At 39.1% G+C, this 22,465-nt stretch overlaps 1 protein-coding gene and 1 long non-coding RNA gene across 8 annotated transcripts in view; one reads left to right on the forward strand and one right to left on the reverse strand.

The window, feature by feature from the left end:
• The first annotated feature begins 5,909 nt into the window (after positions 1-5,909).
• Positions 5,910-22,465, forward strand: part of Ubxn8 (UBX domain protein 8) — a 33,076-nt gene continuing 16,520 nt past the window's right edge. The window contains exons 1-4 of one of the 7 annotated variants that reach the window (XM_013365220.3): positions 6,325-6,413; positions 7,523-7,583; positions 10,132-10,254; positions 14,085-14,155. In XM_013365220.3, coding sequence (XP_013220674.1) covers positions 7,577-7,583; positions 10,132-10,254; positions 14,085-14,155 — 201 coding nt within the window. In that variant the 5' untranslated portion in view covers positions 6,325-6,413; positions 7,523-7,576. Of the gene's footprint in view, positions 6,414-7,522; positions 7,584-10,131; positions 10,255-14,084; positions 14,156-22,465 lie in introns of all 7 variants that reach the window. The other 6 variants (XM_013365221.3, XM_013365223.4, XM_021720271.3 and 3 more) reach the window with 6 other exon arrangements.
• LOC144370434 (uncharacterized) lies at positions 13,177-14,089 on the reverse strand. Its single transcript, XR_013430402.1, has 2 exons — positions 13,666-14,089; positions 13,177-13,326 (listed from the first exon to the last, which is right to left on the reverse strand). It is a non-coding gene; the product is annotated as an uncharacterized LOC144370434 (long non-coding RNA).

Below are 22,465 nucleotides of genomic sequence, written 5' to 3' on the forward strand. Positions count from 1 at the left end.
AAACAAACAAAACTGAGTTTGATAACTGTACTATAGTTACATGAGAGAATATTATTGTTCATAAGAGATATACTGAAGTATTTAGGAATAGATTCTGAGTCAGAGAAATTTAGATTCACCTCCCATCACAGGTACTCTTAGCCCCTTAACCTAAGAGTCAGTTTCTTCATGAAATCGGGAGGCTGTTTTGCTGAACTGGGGATTGAACCCAGGGCATTGTAACACTGAGGTTCATCTCCAAACCTTTTATTTATTTTTAATTTTTGGTACTGGGCATTGAACCTAGGGTCACTTTACCTCTGAGATGGATCCCCAGCCCTTGTAAATTTTTAATTTTGAGATGGGATCTGACCAAGTTGCTTAAAGTCTCACTAATTTGCTGAGGCTGGCCTAGAACTTGTGATCCTCCAGCCTCAGCCTCCTAAATTGCTGTGATTACAGACATGCACCACCAAGCCCAGATGTGAGCCTATTTTTATTGTACCCAGAAATCACTTCAGAAAATTTTAAGAATCAGCTTGAGTTAATTAGCCTGGTAATCTTCACATCACTAGTATTCGAATATAAAAAACTGAGGCTGAAAAAAAGGAGATAAGCAAGCCAAAGAGAATGATAATTTAAAGGATGAGGAAATGAGCCAGCAGGAATTCGAAATAGTAAGCAGTGTAGTGTAGATTGAGTGGACAGTAGGTAGCTGAAAGGGGGTAATAAGAGATAGAGTACTGGAAAGCCTTGGTTGTAACCAGAATGTGGTGTTTATATTTTAATCCACAGGTAATAAGGAACACTGGAGATTTCTCAAAGATGTTTTTCCTTGGGAATCTGAAGTGAACTGCAGAAGGTGAAACTGGAAGTATAGGAGGCAAAGGTGATTCGTGGCAGTATGGAGAACAGATAAGAAATAATAGATCCTAGAGTTAAGGAGTGAAATTGGGTCAGACATAGTGATGCACACTTGTAATCTCAGCTATTCAGCTACTTAGGATATATATATCCATTCATTCAAAAATATCTACTGCAAAAAAATTTTTTTATATTGGGGATTGAACTCAGGAGTGCTTAAGCCACTGAGCCCCAACCCCAACCCATTTTAAAATTTTTTATTTTGAGACAGGGCTTTCATAATTGCTGAAGCTGGCTTTCAATTTACAATCCTCCTGCCTCAGCCTCCTGAGTCACTGAGGTTACAGGTGTATACCACTGTGCCAGTCTACTTAACTATTTTTTGCAAATGACTCTATAAGGTACTAAAAATACAGTAGTAACACTGAACAAACATATCCCTGCCTTCATGAGCCTAACAGTGTAGTAGAGAAGAACAATATTTAAGTAAAAACTGCATAATTGTTATGTAAGATTGCTGAGCTGTGGTTATAGCTCAGTGGTAGAGTGTTTGCCTAGCATGTCAAGGCAATAGGTTTGATCCTCAGTACCACATAAAAATAAATAAAATAAAGGTATTGTGTCCATCTTTAAATTAAAGACTGTGGTAAGTCCTCTAAAGGAGAAGTATAGGGGACTATGAAAGAGCAAACCTAAATATAGTCAGGCTTTTAAATGTCTCCTGTATAGTCTCCTTTATAGAGACCTCTGTTTTCCCTTTTCCAATAAATCTCAGATCTTTTCTGAGAATTAGGAGAAGCAGTCTTACAAAAATAGTTAAGGGGTTTCTGGGATACTGCATTTTAAATGGACTTTCTCTAACTATTTGTCTTTGGTTTAGCTCCCTCTTTACCTGTACTCATTTTCAGAGATGCTTCCAATTCCTTGGTATTCTGAAGATTTTGCATGTAATCATTTTAGTGTATAGCATTTACCTATGGCTAATTTGGGTTCTATTTTCATGAGTCTGATAAGTATTTGCCACTTTTCCATGTTATCCTCCAAGTATTTTTTTAGTTGTAGATGGACACAATACCTTTATTTTATTTTGTTTTATTTTTATGTGGTGCCAGGGATCAAACCCAGTGCCCCATGCATGCTAGGCTAGTGCTGTATCACTGAGCCACAACCCCAGCCCTCAGTTTCTGTTCTCTTCTTCCTTGTATTCTTGTGGGCTTGGACCTTTTAACATCTTTTTTTGGTACTGGGGATTGAACCCAGGGGTGCTTTATCACTGAGCTACATATCCCAGCCTCTTTAAAATTTTATTTTATCTTGTTAAGTTGATTAGGGCCTTGCTTAAATAGCTGAGGCTGGCCTCAAACTTTTGGTCCTTCTTCTGCAGTATGATCAGAAGGCACATTCGATTAAATTGTTTAAGGAATTGTCTTTGGGTGATTAAAAAAATCCATGCACGTTCTAAAAAGAATGATGAGAACTTACTTCAACCACAGAGTTGCTGGAATTACAGGTGTGTGCCACCATACCTGGCTTAACATCTTTTTGTTGTCATGTTAGTGAGTTTTTCAAAGGAAGCAAAAGTTGCCTCATGTCTTTGTCCCTTCAAGTGAAAATAAGCTGGGCACAGTCCAAATCAGGAGAATCACTAAGTTGAGGCTAACATGGGTAACATAGCCAGACCTTGCCTCAAAAAAGAAAACACATGGAGCTGGGGATATAGCTCAGTTGGTAGAGTGCTTAACTTGAATGGGTCCCATCCCCAGCACCGCCAAACAAAACAACAACAACAACAACAACAACAACAACAAAAACCCCCACATTCTTTGTAGGAAACTTAATATATGGTCAAAAAGGGAATACATAAATTATAAAAATAGTGTCAGTTGCCAGCACCACAAAAACAAATACTGTGATAAAATTCCCAGCATAAGCCAGAGTTCTAAGTCATTGAGTATACTATCCACACTAATAAACTTCATACTTCTCTTGTTAGTTTGTCTTGTATAATAGGTATATCAACTAAGAACTAAGATGGGCAGAGGTGACCTTTAGCCTCCCATACATATGCATGTGACATATGCATACTGAAGTATTTGGGGGAAATTGTACTAATGTTTTCAACTTTGAAATGCTTCAAAAATAAGATTGAGGAAAAGATGGAGGGGTTGAGAGATGCTAAGGTTTTGATATGGCTTGAGTGTGTTCCTCCAAAGGTTCATGTGTTGGAAACTTGATCCCTAGCATGGTGGTCCTGAGAGGTGGTCTAATGGGAGGTGGTGTTAGTCAAATTTTCTATGAGAAAATATCTGAGGGGCTAGGGATGTAGCTCAGTGGTAGAGCACTTGCCTAGCATGCTTGAGGTCCTGGGTTCAATCCCAATACCACAAAAAAAACCCGATAGGCAGGTGTGATAGCTCACAACTGTAATCCCAGGGACTGAGGAGACTGAGGCAGGATGATTGCAAATTAAAGCCAGTCTCAGCAATTTAGCCAGACCCTGTCTTAGAATAAAAAGGGATGGGGTTGGGGCTTCAGCAATTTATGGAGACTGTCTCAAATAAAAATAAAATTAAAAAAAAGGGTTGGGATGTAGTTTAGTGGTAGAGCACCCCTTGGTTAAATCCTTACAAAAGGGGCTGGGGATGTGGCTCAAGTGGTAGCGCGCTCGCCTAGCATGCGTGCGGCCCGGGTTCGATCCTGAGCACCACATACCAACAAAGATGTTGTGTCCTCTGAGAACTAAAAAATAAATATTAAAAATTTAAAAAAAAAAAAATCCTTACAAAAACAAGCAAAACAAAACACACTTTTTACCTATCCTCTGAGATACTACTCAAAATCACATCAAAGTAGCATTCTCCCTTAACTGCACTTAAGAAACACGGTTTAAGTATTGCTCAGGTTCTCTGGTAGTTTTTTTGTTGTGGTGGTGAAAGGTTAATAAAATAGGTACTTGTCACTCCATTTCTCTATATGCTTAACAAAACACTGTTGAAATCTTAAGAACTGTTTGCTAATCTTGTTCCCAGAATGAGCTGTCCCCAACTGCCAAACTACAAAATGTAACTTCTCTCCCTGCCCTCTCCAGGGAAAGCATATAAGCTCTGCTCAAGTTGTTCTCAGGGCTCTATCTCTCTTTGCTATAGAGAGCTCGGGCCCCAGCATGCTGGTCTCCAAATAAACCCACCCTTCTGCTTTTGCATAAGACAGTCTCTTGCGGTCTCTTACTCTGACGTTTCGCCGGACCCTTACAGTGGTTACATGGTAAGAGTCAAAGCAAATCTGGAGTATTGTAAACTTCCACCTTTTGGTACAGATAAAAATTCTGTGTCATCATCAATAGAAGATGGAAGTTAGCAAGGAAGAAAAAAATATCTGAAGGAGGAAATCATATCAAATGAAGCTGGTAAGAACCGTAGAACTCACCCCTTTCCCTGGCCTCATGCATAATGGACATTGGATAGAAACAGACAACAATGGGAACATCTGAGTGAGTCAGTATGGTTTCTTGGTAAGCCATGTTGTAATTCCTTATTAGTTTCAGATTGTGCTTACATACTTACTATATATACATTTTTTTCATTGTAGGGGACTAAAACCAGTGCCTTGTGCATGCTAGGGAAGGGTTCTACCACTGAGCCACATCCCTAGCCCTGCTTTGCACCTTTTTGCAGACTAAGGTCTTGGCCTATACACAAAGTAGTTTTGGGGCTGGGGTTGTGGCTTAGTGGTAGAGCGTGTGCCTTGTGTGTGTGAGGCACTGGGTTCGATCCTCAGCACCACATAAAAATAAATAAAGGTATTGTGTCCATCTACAACTAAAAAAATATTTTAAAAAAATCTGGCCCTCTCACACAAAGCAGTTTTTGTGATCTTTGCTCCAACCTACCTCTAAGCACTTCTATTCAATCTTTAAACTGCAGCAACAGGGGGTTGGGAGTATTGCTCAGTGGTAGAGTACTTGCTTAAACTGCACAATATTTTAATTACTGGTGGTTCATCTGCACTGTTTCCTAAATTTGAAATCCCATGCTTTCTCTTAAGATCCTGCTGCCCAAATTCCTAACTTCTAATTTCTAACTTTTAAAGCACACTTTAGGTATATCTGCTTATGAACTGCTTCCCCAGTCTACAGCATATGGTTCTGTAGTACATAACCTGTCAGAGCATACAGGTACTGCATTGTATTTATGTGTTTACAGGGATGTATTTCCCACCAAATCATGTTTCTGTGTTTGTTTTTCTTTTTTGCAGTATTGGGGATGGGCACCACCACACCTAGCTAAGCTGTTTCTTGAGGACATATCCAATAACTCACATATTTGAACTTCCTTGAGTTATATAGTACTAGGCAAGGCATGGCATTCAATGTTACTTGAACTAAATCAAAGGGTGAGGCCAGGTGTGGTGGCTAGGCCTGTAATCCCAGCCACTACAAAGGCTGAGGCAGTAAAGTTACAAATTTGAGGACATCTTTGGATATTTAGCAAGATCCTATCTCAAGATGAGCTTTTGAAAAGTTTGGGGATATAGCTCAGAGGGTTCAATCTGGGTACTACAAAACAAATAGAAAGGTGAGTGGGAGGTTGATGAATTGGTCATAAAAGGGAAATTATGTTGTTGCTGTGGGATTAAACCTGGGGCACCCTACAAGTGAGCTAATTAAAAGCTCTTTAAAAATTTCACTTGAGACAGGGTTTTGCTATTGTCCAGGCTGGCCTAGAACTTGCTATCCTTTTGCCTCCCATTGGGATTACAGCCATTCACCCCATGCCCGGCTGGAAAAGGGAATTTTGAATATGAAATCTTGTTGTTTGGGAGGACCTCCATAGCCTAACTGAGCTGTAGGTTCAGAGTAGTACCAGAGGTGAGTCATGGGATGGCAATGAGGTCATAAAATGAGGCTCAGGTTCAGTCATTAACAGTAACACGAGAAGGCAAAACTGAAAAGGAGAGGAAAGGGTGGCAGGTGTACAGTATCAGGCATTAGGGTGTGTGGGAATGGGCAGGTATTTGGTGCCAGGCCCCACTTCAACAGAAGCCGCAGGAGCTGCTGGGGAGATATGCTGCTTAGTAGCTAGGATCTGAAAGCTCACAATCACCTCCTACTATCAAAAAGTAAGGAGCCAGGCCACTTCCTCACAAGGTCAACTGCTCGTACACTTTCCCTTCATCTTACTTCACTCTCGAGAGCTCTTTTTAGACGACACAGTCAAGACAGACCGGCAGCTTGCGCAGCCTCCAGAAGGCCACCACCCTAAGAACCCTGGACCTCAAGTGATGGGGCGCTGACCTGAATTTCTTCTGAGACCAGAACTATGAGTTCAAAACCAGAGGGGGCTTAGCTCAGCCTGACCGAGGAGCCAGCCTCGGGGTCCGGTCCCCATCAAGTTCCCGGGGTAGGAAGGACTCCGCTCCGCCCTCCGAGAAGGCGCTTCCGGAAGGGGCGGGCTCTGCTCCGGGTCGCGGGGCGGCCGCCGCTATGGCTGCTCGAGGGGTCGTGGGCATTTTCTTGCTCTCTGCGCTCCCCCTTTTGTGTCTGGAGCTCCGGCGTGGGATCCCGGACTTAGGTAAGGTCGGCTTCCCCCGCGTGGCGCTCACAGCTGGGAAGTTTTCATGTGAATGTCGTGTAGAATGGCCTGGTTCCTGGCGCGGCGCCTCCGGGCGGCGGGGACTACGATTCCCAGACTGCCCCGCGCCCGGCCCCGTCGGCCCGAGCCGACTCCGGGTCCGACCGGGTTCCCTGCAGATGGGGCCAAGATTGGTGGGGGAGGGAGGGGACTAGAGGCGAGGCCTGAGGGGACAGAGCACTGTACACTCAGAACTCTGACGAGTGCTGGGAAGGACCCCAGCAGGTTGATAGGATGAAAGCTTTCTGAGGAATTTAAGTAGAGCTCTATTTATGTGGTGGAGAACCGTGAAAAGCCAGTGGGGGGGAGGGGGAGGGTATTCCAGGCCAAAGGATCATGGAACATCGGAGGAAAAAAGATGAAGGTCATTGTGGCGAGATCAAGGACTGGGGTTGGCCGTGGGAGTCTCAAGATAAAAATATTTGTTCAACCCCAATGATCAGCCAATCACGAAGTGCAGTCTGTTATCTGGTTGATTGCCCGAGTACCCTGAGCGTCTAAGCCCCCAGGGCACTGAGACCGGGAAGAGAAGTGACTTCTTGAAAAGGTCATTGTGGACTCTCGGTGGAGAATGTTTTGAAAGGAACCTACAGTTGAAAGCCGTGAGGCAGATTATCCTTGTATATCCCGTGATGATGGTCTGGACCAGGGTAACAGATTTGGAAAGATTTGGTATATTGACAAAGTAGAATCCACAGCTCTGTTGATGGATTGAAGTTTGGAGTGAGGGAAAGGAAGAATTCAAGCATGACTCCTGCCTAGGGGATTTGTAACAGGGATTTGTAATTTCTGAAAGTTGTCCTAGCAGGATTACTTTCACCTTCCCTTCCTAATCCTTTGGCATTACTTTCTTTTTTACCTGGAGTTCTAAACTCCAAGGATAATCCAAATTCTGAGGAGAGGCCTCACCTGAATACTTTTTTTTTTTTTTTAAAGAGAGTGAGAGAGGGGGGAGAGAGAGAGAGAGAGAGAGAGAGAGAGAGAGAGAGAGAGAGAGAGAGAGAGAGAGAAAGAAAGAAAGAATTTTCAATATTTCATTTTTTTGGCAGACACAACATCTTTGTTGGTATGTGGTGCTGAGGATCGAACCCGGGGCCGCACGCATGCCAGGCAAGCCCGCTACCGCTTGAGCCACATCCCCAGCCCCTCACCTGAATACTTTATTTTGATTCAGAGAACTTTGATGGTCTTTGTAACACTCTTCCTTGGTAACTAACTGCAAGAGGTCAAAAATCCATTGTGATAAGGCTTTGACCCTTATTGAGGAAGGACCCACACAGCCTGTAGCCTCCCTGCTTCCTTATCTCACCATAACAACCCTTCACCCTCCTGAGCCCAGCATGTTAGAGATTGAAAGAGTTACCCCCTGTATCATCTTTAGGGCTGGCCTTGAATAAACCTGATTTCTTTCCTGCCAATGCTGGGCTACAGAACATGGGTCCAGACATTTGAATTTTGTTAGTAGTGCTGTTGGTGAAGAGAAAACTGGAAGGAAAATTGTAGGGGTGTGGAGGGTCAGGAATTGTTTTTTGTTTTTATAATTAGTTCACATGTCAGCCTCTCTTCTTACACTCAGATCATTATCCTTGTATATCTCCATTCTTTTTCAACACTTCCTCCTCTCCTCTAGAAGTCAGGGCCCAAAATGTTGCTTGAAATAAGAAGTGAAATAAAATACTTTTAAAAAATTTACAAGACTCTCCTTACTCAAGCTGTATTGAAAGATATCAAGACCTTTACACAGATGATATGCAGAGAAGTGAAATTTACACTCATCTTTTATTACAAAATTCACCTGCTTCCTTGCCTTTACAGCAGTCATTCCTCTATTCCTTCAGCATTTAGTTTTACTACTGAGCCATGTCCTGAGTTCTTTTAGTGTTTTATTTTAAGGAAGCTTATTAAATTGCCAAGGTTGGCCTCAAACTTGAGATCCTTCTGCCTTGGCCTCCTGAGTCACTGGGATTACAGGCATATGCTACCATGCCCGGCTCCTTTAGAATCTTTCTACTTCACCCTGATATTTAAATCACTAGTCAATGAGAAGGACACTGCTTAGCTTATCAAAGGAGACCTGTTCCCCCATCAGCTCTGATCTCTGGGAAATATACTTCTTGAGGGTAGCAACCACATCTAATTTGTTTTTGTATTCTCAGAATTTATTGTCTAAATTAATAAAGCTAGGTTAAGAGTTCCAGAAATTGCAAGTGGGCTCCTGGTAGAGCTCATAGTTCCTGAAATTTTTATTTGACTAACTTAATTAACACTTTTTCCTAGAATCCTTTGTTGTGAACTGGTAATTTCCTTTGGATTCTTTTTAAAAATTTTCTTTTACAGTGCTGGGGATTGAACCCTAGGATGCTCTACCACTGAGTTATATCCCCAACTTCCTACCAATACATTTTACTTGTACTTAAGCTAAATATTTTGAGACTGCTTCCTCAAATTTATTATCTTTCAAAGTGCCCTGCTTTTGGTTTCTAGAGTTTAGGTACCAAATAAACCTTTATTTAAACATTTTTAACTTGAAAGTAGTACACACAAATCTATTTTTTTTCATGTTCCTATGTGATATATCCATTTTGCTTCTATATTATGAAACATCCCACAACTCAATGATTTTTCTATGTAATAGTACTCTAGGTATTATATTGCTTTTGTAATGGCCAAAGATAACCCAGGTTTATTTATGTGTTCCATCAAACATCTGAATCAATAGTTACTACCCTCAAAAGTTGGAGGAGCTGTGATGTGAAAAGAAAAAAGATCTCTAAAACAATTTTAAATTGCAGTTTATAAAAGAAGGAATAACATCTGTTTTCTGTTAAAAATAAAACATTTAAGTCTATACATTTTTGTAATTCCTTTTTTAATCTTTAGTTAAGACAAACTATGAGCCCTGATCATGTTGGTATCATGGTTCATTCAAATCTCTGCCAGGTAACCTTTTTTTTTTTTTTTGGTGTCAAGGATGAGCCTAGGGGTGTTTACCACTGAGCCATATCCCCAGCCCTCATTTATTTATTTATTAATATTTATTTAGTTGTAGATGAATATAAAGTATATTTATTTTCATGTGGTGCTGAGGATCCAACCTAGTGCCTCACACATGAAAGGCAAGCGCTTTACCACTGAGCTAAAGCCCCAGCCCTCCCTTTTTATTTTTTATTTTGAAATGGTCTTGCTAAGTTACATGGGGCCTTTCTAAATTACTGAGGATGGCCTTGAATTTGCAATCTTCCTTCCTTAGCCTCCTGAGCTGCTGGGATTACATGTGTGTGACACCATGTCCTAAAAGAATAACTATATTTAATAGAATTGGATGAGGTGATACTCTCATAGTTTGATTTCCAGTTATGTAAACGAATTTTTCCTCTTCTCTGGGTAGAAAGGAAAGCACGACTTATACATTATTGATTATTATGATATTTATAATATAGCTGATCACCATAATTATACCAGAAGATGTTTATCTAGAATTAGTTTCTGAAAACTTATTCTGGTAATGACAACCATGATGAATTTTAGTGCACAAAGGAGAATATTTGGAAGAAATCCTAAGACAGTTGCATAACTTAATTTTATTTTTATACAAATAATCTTCTGTTATTCTTACCAAGAAAAGTGTGTTTAATTTTAATTTTTGTTTCTTTAAAAGGAATTAAAGATCTCTTCATGCTGTGTGGCCGAGTTTTCTTGCTGCTTGCTCTCCTTACTTTAATTATTTCCATGGCTAACTCATTGATTAACTCATTTAAATCTTCCCAAGCTTATCTGAAAGGTAAGTTTATTTATGCTACCCTTTAAACTTTTCTATTCAACTTTCTTTACTTATTCTACAATATTACACAATAATAGCCAGTTTTCCATTAATTTGATTAATGTATAACTATATTGACGATTATTTTGTTTTGTTATTATTTTTTTGTTTTTTATTTATTTGAGAGAGCATCTCATTAAGTTGCTGAGGACTTTTCTGAGTTACTGAAGCTTGGCCTCCTGAGTTGGTGAGATTACAGGTGTATGCCATGGCATATGACCTTGATGATTATTTTGAATGGATTATAAATTCCAACATTTTAATGAGAAACTACATTTTCCTTATATATATTTTTGAAGCTCTGTCATTTTTAAGTTTGTTACATTCTAAATTCTCTAATTTTAAATTGTGCATTTGTGTTACTTAACTATTTGATACATACAATTTGTAAAACATTATACAATGAGTAGGTATATCTGCCATTAATCTCTAACACCCTTTCATCCTAATTTTTTATTGCAATTACAGCAGTTTTTCTTCAGGCACTTAGGTCCTGTATATAGTTGGGTGCTTAGGAAATCATGTTCATTCTATTTTTGTTTCTGTTTGGGCAAGTGAGAGTTTATGATTCTTTAAAAAATATTTATTTTTATTTTAGTTGTAGTTGGATACAGCACCTTTATTTCACTTATTTATTTTTGTTTGTGGTGCTGAGGATTGAACCCAGGGTTTCACATGTGTGAGGTGAGTGCTCTACTACTGAGCCCCAACCCCAGCCCTAGAGTTTATGATTTTTTTAAAAAATTTGTTCTAATTAGTTAAAAACACATGACAGCAGAACACATTTCAACTCATCGTACACAAATGGAGCACAACTTCTCATTTGGCTGTTAGGAGTCACACCGTTTGTACAATCATACATGTACATAGGGTAATAATGTCCCTCTCATTCCACCATGCTTCCCACCCCCACACCTCCTGCCCTCCCCTCATTCCCCTCTGCCTAATCCAAAGTTCCTCCATTCTTCCTTAGCCACTCCTCCCCCTCCCCCTCCTCCTTTATGGATCAGAATCTGCATGTCAGAGAAAACATTTGGCCTTTGGTGTTTTGAGATTGGCTTATTTCGTCTTCAGCTCTATCCATTTACCTGCAAATGCCATAATTTCATTCTTCTTTAAGGCTCAGTATTCCATTGTGTTTATTTACCACATTTTAAGAATTAATGATTTTCTATAGAAGCCTTTTAAAACCATATTGTGCCGGGCATGGTGGTGCATGCCCATAATCTCATCGGCTCAGGAGGCTGAGGCAGAAGGATCTAGAGTTCAAAGCCAGCCTCAGCAACAGGCACTAAGCAACTCAATGAGACCTTGTCTCTAAATAAAATACAAAAAATGGCTGGGATGTGGCTCAGTGGTTGAGTGCCCCTGAGTTCAATCCCCCGTACCCCGCTGTCTCGAGGAGGCAAAATTGCGATGTATGTAGTCGAGGGGAGAAAAAAAGAATGTCCATGTGCTTCTGCCCCTTTCAATGCTTTATTCACTCAAATTACTCAATACAATTTCACTCTATAGGTTCTTAATCAAGAAAACGACAATCCTTAATGCTAGGCACTGTTATCAATTGACAATTCACAGCTAACAATTCTAGATTAATTCTAAGCACTGCAAAACACACTTAATCATTACAGGCTAATGACAGATATTCCCTTTGCGGGCTAAGTTCAAATGTCAGATCAGAAGTCTTAAGCCTTAAGCTTTATGTCCAGTAGATGCACACTCACTCAGACCGCAGTGATCAGGTCCAGAACCAAGGCCAGCTTTTTCTGGCGTGGAGTGGACCACTGGTTGAGGAGAGGGTCTGGGGAGAAATTGTGGCTCTCACCAAGGTCCAGACAGGTGGTAGAATTTGAGAGCAGTGAGGATCACGCACGCACGCAGAGGATCAGGAGCGAGGGATGACAAGTGATGGGAATGTCGGGTCCTCATCAGGCTCTCCAGCTCGACTATATCCTTGTTTGGGCTCGCTGACTCCCTGTTCATTTGCTTTGTTTTTGACCCCCCTTTAAGTCCTTATTAGCTACCACTGGATTTCTCAGTGACATCATTTACCCTGGGGTCAGAAAAATCTGGTCTAGTGGTCTCCACCCTGATCTTCTTGCCTTTCCCTCTTATCAGCCTTCCTGGGGCTTCATCTATTTATCAGGGTGAGGGGAAGTAACTTGTTTGAGGCCTTTCTGGAGGGCTCTGTGGGTGTACCTGGTGAGACTGCAGGTTTCAAACCACAGTTTTTAAAATGGAGTTGCTTAGACTCAGGCCTAAGGCCATCCTCACACCTCCTCCCCCCAAAAAACACTCCAGTATTGTACTTGGCCTTAGAACAGATGAATCTTAAATTTTTTTTTATATTTTATCTTTTGGGGGGTGGTACTGGGGATTGAACCCAGGGCCTTGCACATGCTAGGTAAGTGCTCTACTACTGAGCTACATTTTATATGCAATTAGGAAAAAGGTCACCAGTAATGAATTTGGTACATTATTAAAAGTTGTTTATTTAAATGTAAATAAATAAGAAAATGAGCAGTGCTTAAATCAAAGCTTTTTGCATTATTCATGAAAAAATCCAGTGGTATATCCCTATAATCCCAGGGGCTTGGGAGGCTGAGGCAGAAGATCGAAAGTTTAAAACCAGTGTCAGCAATTTAGTGAAGCCTGGAGCAACTTGGTAAGAGCCTGTGTCTAAATAAAATGTAAAAAGTGCTGGAGATGTGGCTCAGTGCTTAAGGACTTCTGGGTTCAATTCCCGCTACCAAACAAGCATCCATTTGGTAATCCTTTTCAATCCAAACATAAGTGACAACACAGATGTTTCAGGGTTTCCCAGTCATAATTCCCCCCCCCCCTTTGGAAGTTGTTTGGCTTCTTAAACTTAAAATGACTCAGTTGGATTTAAAAATTTATTTATTTATAGATTTTGAGAGTCTAACTAATTTGCCCAGGCTGGTCTCGAACTTCAGATGCTCCCATCTGAGATTCCTAAGTGGTAGAGTGCTTGCCTTGCATGTGTTGAGGCCCTGGGTTTAATTCCCTGTACTGCAAAAAAAGAAAAAAAAGAAAAGACAAACAAAAGAATCAAGCTACATACTTAAAAGGGAATTGGGAGTAGTGGCACATGCCTGTAATTCCAGCAACTCAGGAGGGTGAAGCAGGAAAATTGCAAGTTCAAGGCTATCCAGGCAATTTAACAAGACTTTGTCTCAAAATAAAAATTAAAAGCACTGGGGATGCAGCTCAGAGGTAGAGTGCCCCTGGATTCAATCCCTAGTACCAGAAGGAAAAAAAAGAGAGGAGCAAAAATATTTTTTCTTCTCATTCAGTGGAAAGTAACCTAATATTGGATCAGTCATTTTAAGAGCTGACAAGCACACATACCTTTAGGGACTTTTACTATCATGTTTAATGGCAACAGATGACACTTCATGCCTGAAGTGCAGCATTCTACACTTCACATTGCAGTAATGGGTTTCCATGCTGTGCCTCAGAGCTGCTGAAACCCTTTTGGGACCTGCAGAAGAAAACTCATGAAAATATTCTGGAAGCCTCTTTAGCAGAAACTATTACATACAATAATGCATAGTGGAGAATTGTTTCAGAACAGAGCCTTTAAGATTTTATGCAGATTTCTATATTTCCAAGTGTTTGCATGTACTTCATTTTCATTACTTGAAAAAATATAATTCGTTTTTCAAAGGCTACTTGTCTCTTCAAAAATGTTAAAATCTACAGACTGTTCCATGTGACTTATTGATACTTGGGAATTAAAAAGCATGTTTATGATTTTGATGTTTTAGAAGAAGAAGAGAAGAATGAGGAAAGACAAAAACTTGTGAGGAAAAAACAACAAGAGGCACAGGGTGAAAAGGTAAAACATAATTTCTAGAGAGTAAAATAACACTTATGCTTTGATGTTGTTAGTAGAAGTTTAAGAAAACACAAAAATTTGTGAGAAAACAAGAGGCACATTGAAAAGGTAAAGTGTCATTTTTAGAGAGTAAAACATTTTAGAAAACAAAAACATCTGGGGCATTTATAACTGAAGTCTGTTGCTTTCTGTGTTTTCTACTTAGATTTTTAAAAATTATATTCAGGGCAAATTAATGATTTTAAAGTTGATTTAAAAAATTTTTTTTAGTTATAGATGGACATTTATATATATATATGTTAATACTATATATAATACTAATATATATATATACCTTTATTTGTTTATTTTTATGTGGTGCTGGGGATCGAACCTAGTGCCTCACATATACTAGACAACCGCTCAAACACTGAGCCACAACTCCTGACCTTTTTTTTTAAATATGTATTTTTTAGTTTTAGGTGGACACTATATTTTATTTTTATGTGATCCTGAGGATCAAACCCAGTGCCTCATACATGATAAATGAGTGCTCTAGCACTGAGCCACAACCCCAGCCCAAAATTGATGATTTTTTTTTTTTAATATTTATTTTTTAGTTTTCCACGGACTCAACATCTTTGTTTGTATGTGCTGCTGAGGATCAAACCCAGGCAGCACGCATGAGTGTGCTACTGCTTGAGCCACATCCCCAGCCCAAAGTTGATGATTTTAAAGTGTACAGGTTCGTGATTTTAAGATTGATTATTTTAAAATGTATAATTTAGTAACCATTTTGGGGTACTGGAGATTGAACTCAGGGGCACTTGACTACTAAGCCACATCCCCAGCCATATTTTGTATTTTATTTAGAGACAGAGTATCACTGAGTTGCTGAGTGCGTTCTGTTGCTGAGGTTGGCTTTGAACTTTCGATCCTCCTGTATCTTTAACCATTGGGGTTAAATACAGGCACTACCATGCCCAGCTCAGTAATGTTTAGTATATTCACAGGGTTGTGCAGCTACTTAGTACCTCTCTAGTTCTAAAACAGTTTTATCACCTCAAGAAAACCCCTCAGCCCATTAAACACTTATACCCCATTACCCTCTCCTCCTATTCTCTAGCAACCACTAATCTGCTTTATGTTTGTATGGATTACCTGTTCTGGATATTTCCTATAATTATAACATGTTAACTTTTTCTGTGTGACTTCTTTAATTTAGCATAATATTTTACAGGTTCATTCATCCTGTAGCATCCTTTTGATGGTTGAATGATATTCTGTTGTATTGATGTACCAAAATTTGTTTGTTCACTCATTTGTTGATGAACATTTGCATTGTTTCTACTTTTTGTATAGGGAAAATTTTTTTTTTTTTAAGAAACATTTTGTTATTTATTTTTTTAGTTTTCAGTGGACACATCTTTATTTTTTTTATTTTTATGTGGTGCTGAGAATCGAACCCAGCACCCTGCTCATGCCAGGCAAGCGTGCTACCTCTTGAGCCATATCTCCAGCCCTGTTTTATTCTTTTACCATTGAATATGATGTTAGCTATGCGTGTTTTTAATTTTATTTATTTATTTATTGCTATGCAAGAGAACTTTATCATAGGAGAAAGTAAAGTAAAACTCAGAACAACTTTGTGGTTTTTTTTTTTAATGTTATTGTATTTTTTATACTTTTATTTATTTATGTGGTGCTGAGAATTGAACTCAGTGCCTCACACATGCTAGGCAAGTGCTTGACCACTACACTACAGCCCCAGCCCTTGCTATGGGTTTTTGTAAATTCTCTGTATTATATTGAGCAGATTTTCTTCTGTTCTTGATTTTTGAACATTGTGTATTGGATTTTGTCAATTTTTTTTTTTTTTTGTATTAGAGGTGGAACCTCTTATACAAACGATTTAAGCACATCTGTAGGCCTTAATTTTTTATTTTGAGACAGGGTTTCACTAAGTTGCTTAGGGCCTTGCTGAGGCTGGCTTTGCACTAAACTGCTGGAATTACAGGTGTAATCGAGCCTGGCTTAAACCATTTTTTTTTTCTTTAATTGAAATGAGCACTTGCTTTTCCTCTTTGATTCTATTAATGTGTATTATTATTACTATTATTATTTTTGGTACTGGGATTAAACCCAGTGGTGCTGTACCACTGAGCTATATCCCTGGCATTTTGTTTTGTTTTAAATTTATTTTTGAAACAGTGTTTCTAAATTTCTCAGGCTTGCCTTAATTTTTGTAATACTCCCACCTCAGCCTCCCAAGTCACTGGTATCACAGGTGCGTGACACCACTAGTTTGTTCTTTTATGGAGTAGCATTAACAGATTGATTTGAGATCCTGTGTGTGTGTGTGTGTGTGTGTGTGTGTGTGTGTGTGTGTGTGTGTGTGTGTGTAGCTGAGGATTGAGCCCAGGGTTTTGTGCACGCTAGGCAAGTGCTCTACCACTGAGCTACATTGCCCAGCCTCTTTCTTTTCTTTTTTTAAATTAGGTGTTTACAGCTAGCTTTTTTTTCTGGGCACTACTTCTGTCTTTACATTCTATTAGAGACTGGTTACCATAGCTTGAAATTGCATTTAGCATGTGATAAGTATCTTAAGTTATTTTTTTGACCTTGCTGTGTAAGGTAATCGCCAGTTTGATGACTGATTTTTGTGAAAGAAGATATGCCTGTGGACATTCACCTAAATATTAACCCTTTATAAGACCTTTGTATAAGGGTATTATTATTTTAATATCTACAGAACAGATATCTTTTTCTGTTTTTAGACTTTTTCTGTGCGGTGCTGGGGATGGAACCCTTATCCTAGGCAGGTGCTCTACCACTGAACTATACTCCCAACCCCAGATACTCCTTTTTTTTTTTTTCAAACTTTAATTTTTTTTTTTTTTAGCTGTAGATGGACACAATACCTTTATTCTATTTGTTTTTATTTTTATGTGGTGCCAGGGATTGAACCCCATGCTTCACACATGTTAGGCAAGTGCTCCCTCTGAGCTACAACCCTGGCCCCCAGATACTCCTTTTTAAGTAAACAAAGGCTACAAATGGTTCCTCTTTACTTATTGAAGTGAGACCCTAGGAATTACTACATTTCTTTCCATCCTGACCTGCATTATTAACAGTGAAAGAGTCTTCCCTAGATCTTTTCTAAGAAGTTCTGTTATAAATACATAGTCTGTGATGTTTGATATTTTGACTTTATGATGATGTGAAAGCATTACACATTCAGTAGAACATAACTTTGAGTACCATGTAATCATTCTATATTTCACTTTCAACATGGTAGTCAATAAATCATATGACATATTCGACCCTTTATTAAAAAATAGGCTCTGTTTTAAAGGATTTTGCCCAAATGCAGGCTAATGTAGGGTTCTGATTACATTTTCCCCCCACCTAGTACTGAGGATTTAACCCAGGGCCTACCCTTGGGAGTGTTCTACTACTGAGCTCTGTACTTAGCCATTTTTTCAATTTTTTAATTTTATTTTTTTTTAGTTATAGCTGCGCAATATCTTTATTTTATTTATTTATTTTTATGTGGTGCTGAGGATTGAACCCGGTCTCTCACATTCAAGGCGAGCGCTCTACTGCTGAGTCACAACCCCAGCCCTCCTTAGCTCTTTTTATTTTTGAGATAGGGTCTTCCTAAGTTGCTAAGGTTGGCTTTGAATTTGTGATCCTCCTGCCTTGGCCTTGGAAGTAGCTACGATTACAGGTGTTACTGCTAGACCTGGCCTGGTCATGTTTAATGTAGGCTAGGTCAAGCTATGATGTTCTGTGGGTTAGTTGTATTAAATACATTTCAACTTAAAATATTTTCAGGCTGGGCATGATGGTGCATGCCTGTAACCCCAGCAACTCGGGAGGCTGGGGCAGAAGGATCACAAGTTCAAGGCCAGCAATTATAAAGAATAAAAGTAACAATAAATGTTGGCGAGAATGTCGGGGGGAAAGGTACACTCATGCACTGCTTGTGGGACTGCTGATTGGTGCAACCACTTTGGAAAGCAGTATGGAGAGTCTTTAGAAAACTTGGAATGGAACCATCATTTGATCCAGTTATCCCATTCCTTGGTTCATACCCAAAGGACTTAAAATCAGCATATTACAGTGACGCAGCCACATCAATGTTCGTAGCAGCTCAATTCACAATAGCCAAGTTACGGAACCAACCGTAGTGTCCTTCAACAGATGATTGGATTAAAAATGTGGTATATATACACAATGGAATATTACTCAGCCAAAAAGAATGAAATGGCATTTACCAGTAAATGGATGGAAGTGGAGAACATCATGCTGAGTGAAATAAGCCAATCCCCCCAAAATAAAGGCTAATGTTCTCTCTGATATGTGGATGCTTATCCACAACAAGGGAGGGTGGGCAGGGAAAGAATAGAAGCTCATTGGACTAGATAAAGGAGAATGAAGGGAAGGGAGGAGTATGGGAATAGGGAAGACAGTAGAACTAATTGGATGTAGCTTTCCTATTCTTATATATAAATACAGGACTAGTGTAATCCCACATCATGTACAACCACAAGAATAGGATCCTAATCAGAATAAGTTATACTCCATGTATGTATAATATGCCAAAATACAGCTACTGTCATGAATATCTCAAAAGAACAACAACAAAATAGTTCGAGGCCAGCTTCAGCAGCTCAGTGAGGCCCTAAACAACTTAGTGAGATCCTGACTCAAAATAAAAAGGACTTAGGATATGGCTCAGTGGTTAGGCAACACTGAATTCAGTCCTGAATACTAAACAAACAAACAAACAAATAAATAAATAAATGGATTATGGATTTAGCTCTTTGGTTAAAGCACCTCCAGGTTCAATTCTCAATACCCAAACAAAAGTTTTTCAACCTAACCTAGGTTTTTTATCAGGATGTACTTCAGTTGTAAGTCCAGGAGCATATATATATTTGAATTTCTGAAGTTTAATGTTATCTCTTTTGGAAATAATGTTAATTTCAAAGCCTTGCATGCTAATTAGTAACCATAATTCCTTCTGTATGCTAGCTGCATGCTGATTCCTAAATGTATCTATAATTCCCAAGACTATGTAAATTTGGATTCTATTGTTTGGCAAATGAGTCTAGAAACTTTATTCCTATGCTTTGTCTTTGGGCAGAGGAAGATTAATAAATCAGTGTCTCACAATATTATCTATGTACATGGTAAATTGCCCAGCCTGTGCAGACATGTCCCTAGTAATATAATGAATTATTTTTAATATTTAATTTTTAGTTGTAGTTGGACACAGTACCTTTGTTTTATTTATTTTTATGTGGTGCTGAGGATCGAACCCAGGGCCTTGCATGTGTTAGTCGGGCACTCTACCCCGCTGAGCCACAACCCCAGCCCCTACAAGGAATTTTTTTAGATTTTTAAATTCTTAAATGTATGATTTTTTTTCTTTTCTGATACTTGAACTTGGTATATAGATAGCTTGACTTGATATATAAGATTATAGATTAAAAGTCGTTGGTGTTTTGAAGTATTACATCATAATCCTCCAAATTTCATCTTCATTTTTGAGCCAGTGTTTATGATTAGTTTTGTGTCCCTTTCTAGAAATTTTTAGAATCTTTACTTTATCCTTGGGATTTTGAAATTTTACTGTGATTCCATTTGTTTATTTTATTTTGCATTTCAAATCCAGAAGGTCCTTACATAGGTACACGTGTCCTTTAGTTCTGTGAAATTTTCTTATATTAGTTCCTGCATAATTTCCTTTTTCCTCTTTTTTCTCTCTCTTTTTTCCTGAAGTTCCCATTAGGTAAAAGTGAAATTGAACCCAAGGTTGTTTTATCTTTTCTTCTTGATCTTTCTGGGAAATTCAGTTGATTATTTCAGCTGTCATAATGTTAATTTTCGGACTAATTATGCCCTGACCTTTCTTATTCTCTAATATCCTGTTTTTGTTACATATATGTAATATCTTGTCGTTTGATATGTATATTTTACAATGTTTTTCTTTTTCTTGCATACACTCTATTTCTCCAAGTTCCTTTTTTTCTATTTCAGTCTGTTTTTCAAATTGGAGACTTTACTTTAGTCATCTAGTAATACTGGACTCAGCTCCTTCATGTTTAATAATGATACACTAAAAAGCTAACTGATGGGCTGGGGTTGTGGCTCAAGGGTAGAGCGCTCACCTACCATGTGTGAGGCACTGGGTTTGATCCTCAGCATCACATAAAAATAAACATACTGTGTCCATCTATAACTAAAAAATAAATATTTTTTAAAAAGCTAACTGATGATTTCTTGGGTTTATGCATTTTAAAAAATTTATCAAGCTTTTCCTATAAGGTTTATGTTTTTTATGGTTTATAAGTTACACCTCAAAGGAAAAAAGAAGAAATAAGTTATACCTCAATAAAAAAAGAAAATAGGGGGCTGGGGTTATGGTTCAGCTGCAGAGTGCTTGCCTAGCACTTGGGAGGTCCTAGAGTAAAGGTCGGGCGAGCGTCGGAGGAAGAGACCACCAAGAGACTGTCTCATGCAACAGCAAGGGGTTTATTGGGGGTCCAGCATGCTGGGGCTCAGAGCTCACTTGAATAGAGCAAAGAGCCCTGAGAACAGCTTAAGCAGAGCTTATATACTTTTCTTGGAGAGGGCAGGGAGGGAAGTTCATTGGTGGGTCAGGGCGAGTGGGCGGTTTGCCTGCCACCGAGTGAGGGAGTGCATTCTGCAGTTTGGCAGTTGGGGACAGCACATTCTGGGAACAAGATTAGCAAACAGTTCTCAAGATTTCAACAGTGTTTTGTTAAGCATACAGAAAAACGGAGTGACAAGTACATATTTTATTGACCTTTCACTAGGTTTCAGCCTCACTAACACATAAAAATAAGTAAAATAAAGGTATTGTGTCCAACTACAACTAAAAAATAAATATTAAAAAGAAAAAGAAAATAGGGCTGGGGATATGGCTCAGTTGGTAGAGTGCTTCTCTTGCATGCACAAGACCCTGAGTGCAATCCCCAGGACCAAAAAAAAAAAAAAAAAATGCTTATTGGAAATTTTGTGTATATAGGCAGAGCTTGACAGAATATCCCTTGTCAGGCTTCACTGTAGGATGCTTGAGGAGGAACTTAGCTTCCTCAGCATCTCTTGTTACCTCCTTTGCAATTTACTTTCTCCAGAGAAGCCTCTTCCACTCTCCTGCCTCAGGGGTTAAAGCCTAAGGGTCAACAGTTTTGAGTCCAGTGAGGAAGTGACTCTCACCTTTCAGCATTTACGTTTTTAGTTTATTCTCAGTTGTACTCTTCACTTATGCTGTCCACTATGGGCTGGGATCAGTGATTACTCTCTCTGGTTTATTTTCACAAAGATTAAACCTTCCATCCCTGGCTGGCTGTAGTAGGGAAGTGAGTCTGGGGATATAGTAGGACTTTGTCTCCCCCCTCTTTTTTCCCTATTGCCTCAGGTGCAGCAAGTTGTAATAGTCATAATCTTCAGTTCATTACAAATTAATCATTTCATGCATGGCTTCCCCATCCCTCCCTATCTTTAGCTGTGACCTCACCCTGGACCTCTGCCAAGGGATCTGACATCTCTTCTTCCTGAGCTATTCTAGGGTCTGTGGAGAACACTGGCTTGCTTTCTTATTGTTGTCCTCCTGCGTAAGCTTTTCAGGTGTAGCTTTCTGACTCTTAAGTCAGTTACCTCTCCTCTACCTATCTTCGTAATAGTAGTGGTTTGGGGGTTATGGTGTTTGTTTGTTTTATCAGTGATGGAATTTGGCTATTTCTTTATTATTTCCATGGTGGTATTGGGGTGATTTCCAAAAGTTTTCAGTTTTGTTTTCTTTAGGCTTTTTTTTTTTTTTTTGTGTGTGTGTGTGTGTGTGTGTGTGGTGTGGTATTGGGCATCAAACCCAGGACCTTGAGTATGCTAGGCAAGTGCCCTACCACTGAGCTACATCCCCAGTCCTCTTTAGGATTTTGGTTTTGCTGTGATGCTCAGGCTGGTCTCAAACTGGTAGGGTCAAGGGATCCAAATAGCTGGGACTAAAGGCACCCCCATGCTTAGCTTCCAGTTCTTTCCATCCCCAAAATATTTTGTTTTACCATATCAGGGTATACATTTAACACTCTTCTGAATGAGTTCATGTCTTGTAGATCTGACAACATGAGAAGGCTTTGTGTCTTGAACAAACTGCTCAGACTTAGATCCTAGAAATTAGGGATAATACTCTGTGTTCTTTAGTACCCTTAGCTCCATGTATTTTTAAAAAAAATTTTTGGCATTGAAAACACAAAGACTTATATAAGTTCAATGTCACTTAAGTATAAAACATTTGTT

This window comes from Ictidomys tridecemlineatus, chromosome 14 (genome assembly GCF_052094955.1).
Source record: "Ictidomys tridecemlineatus isolate mIctTri1 chromosome 14, mIctTri1.hap1, whole genome shotgun sequence".
NCBI classification, from domain to species: domain Eukaryota; kingdom Metazoa; phylum Chordata; class Mammalia; order Rodentia; family Sciuridae; genus Ictidomys; species Ictidomys tridecemlineatus.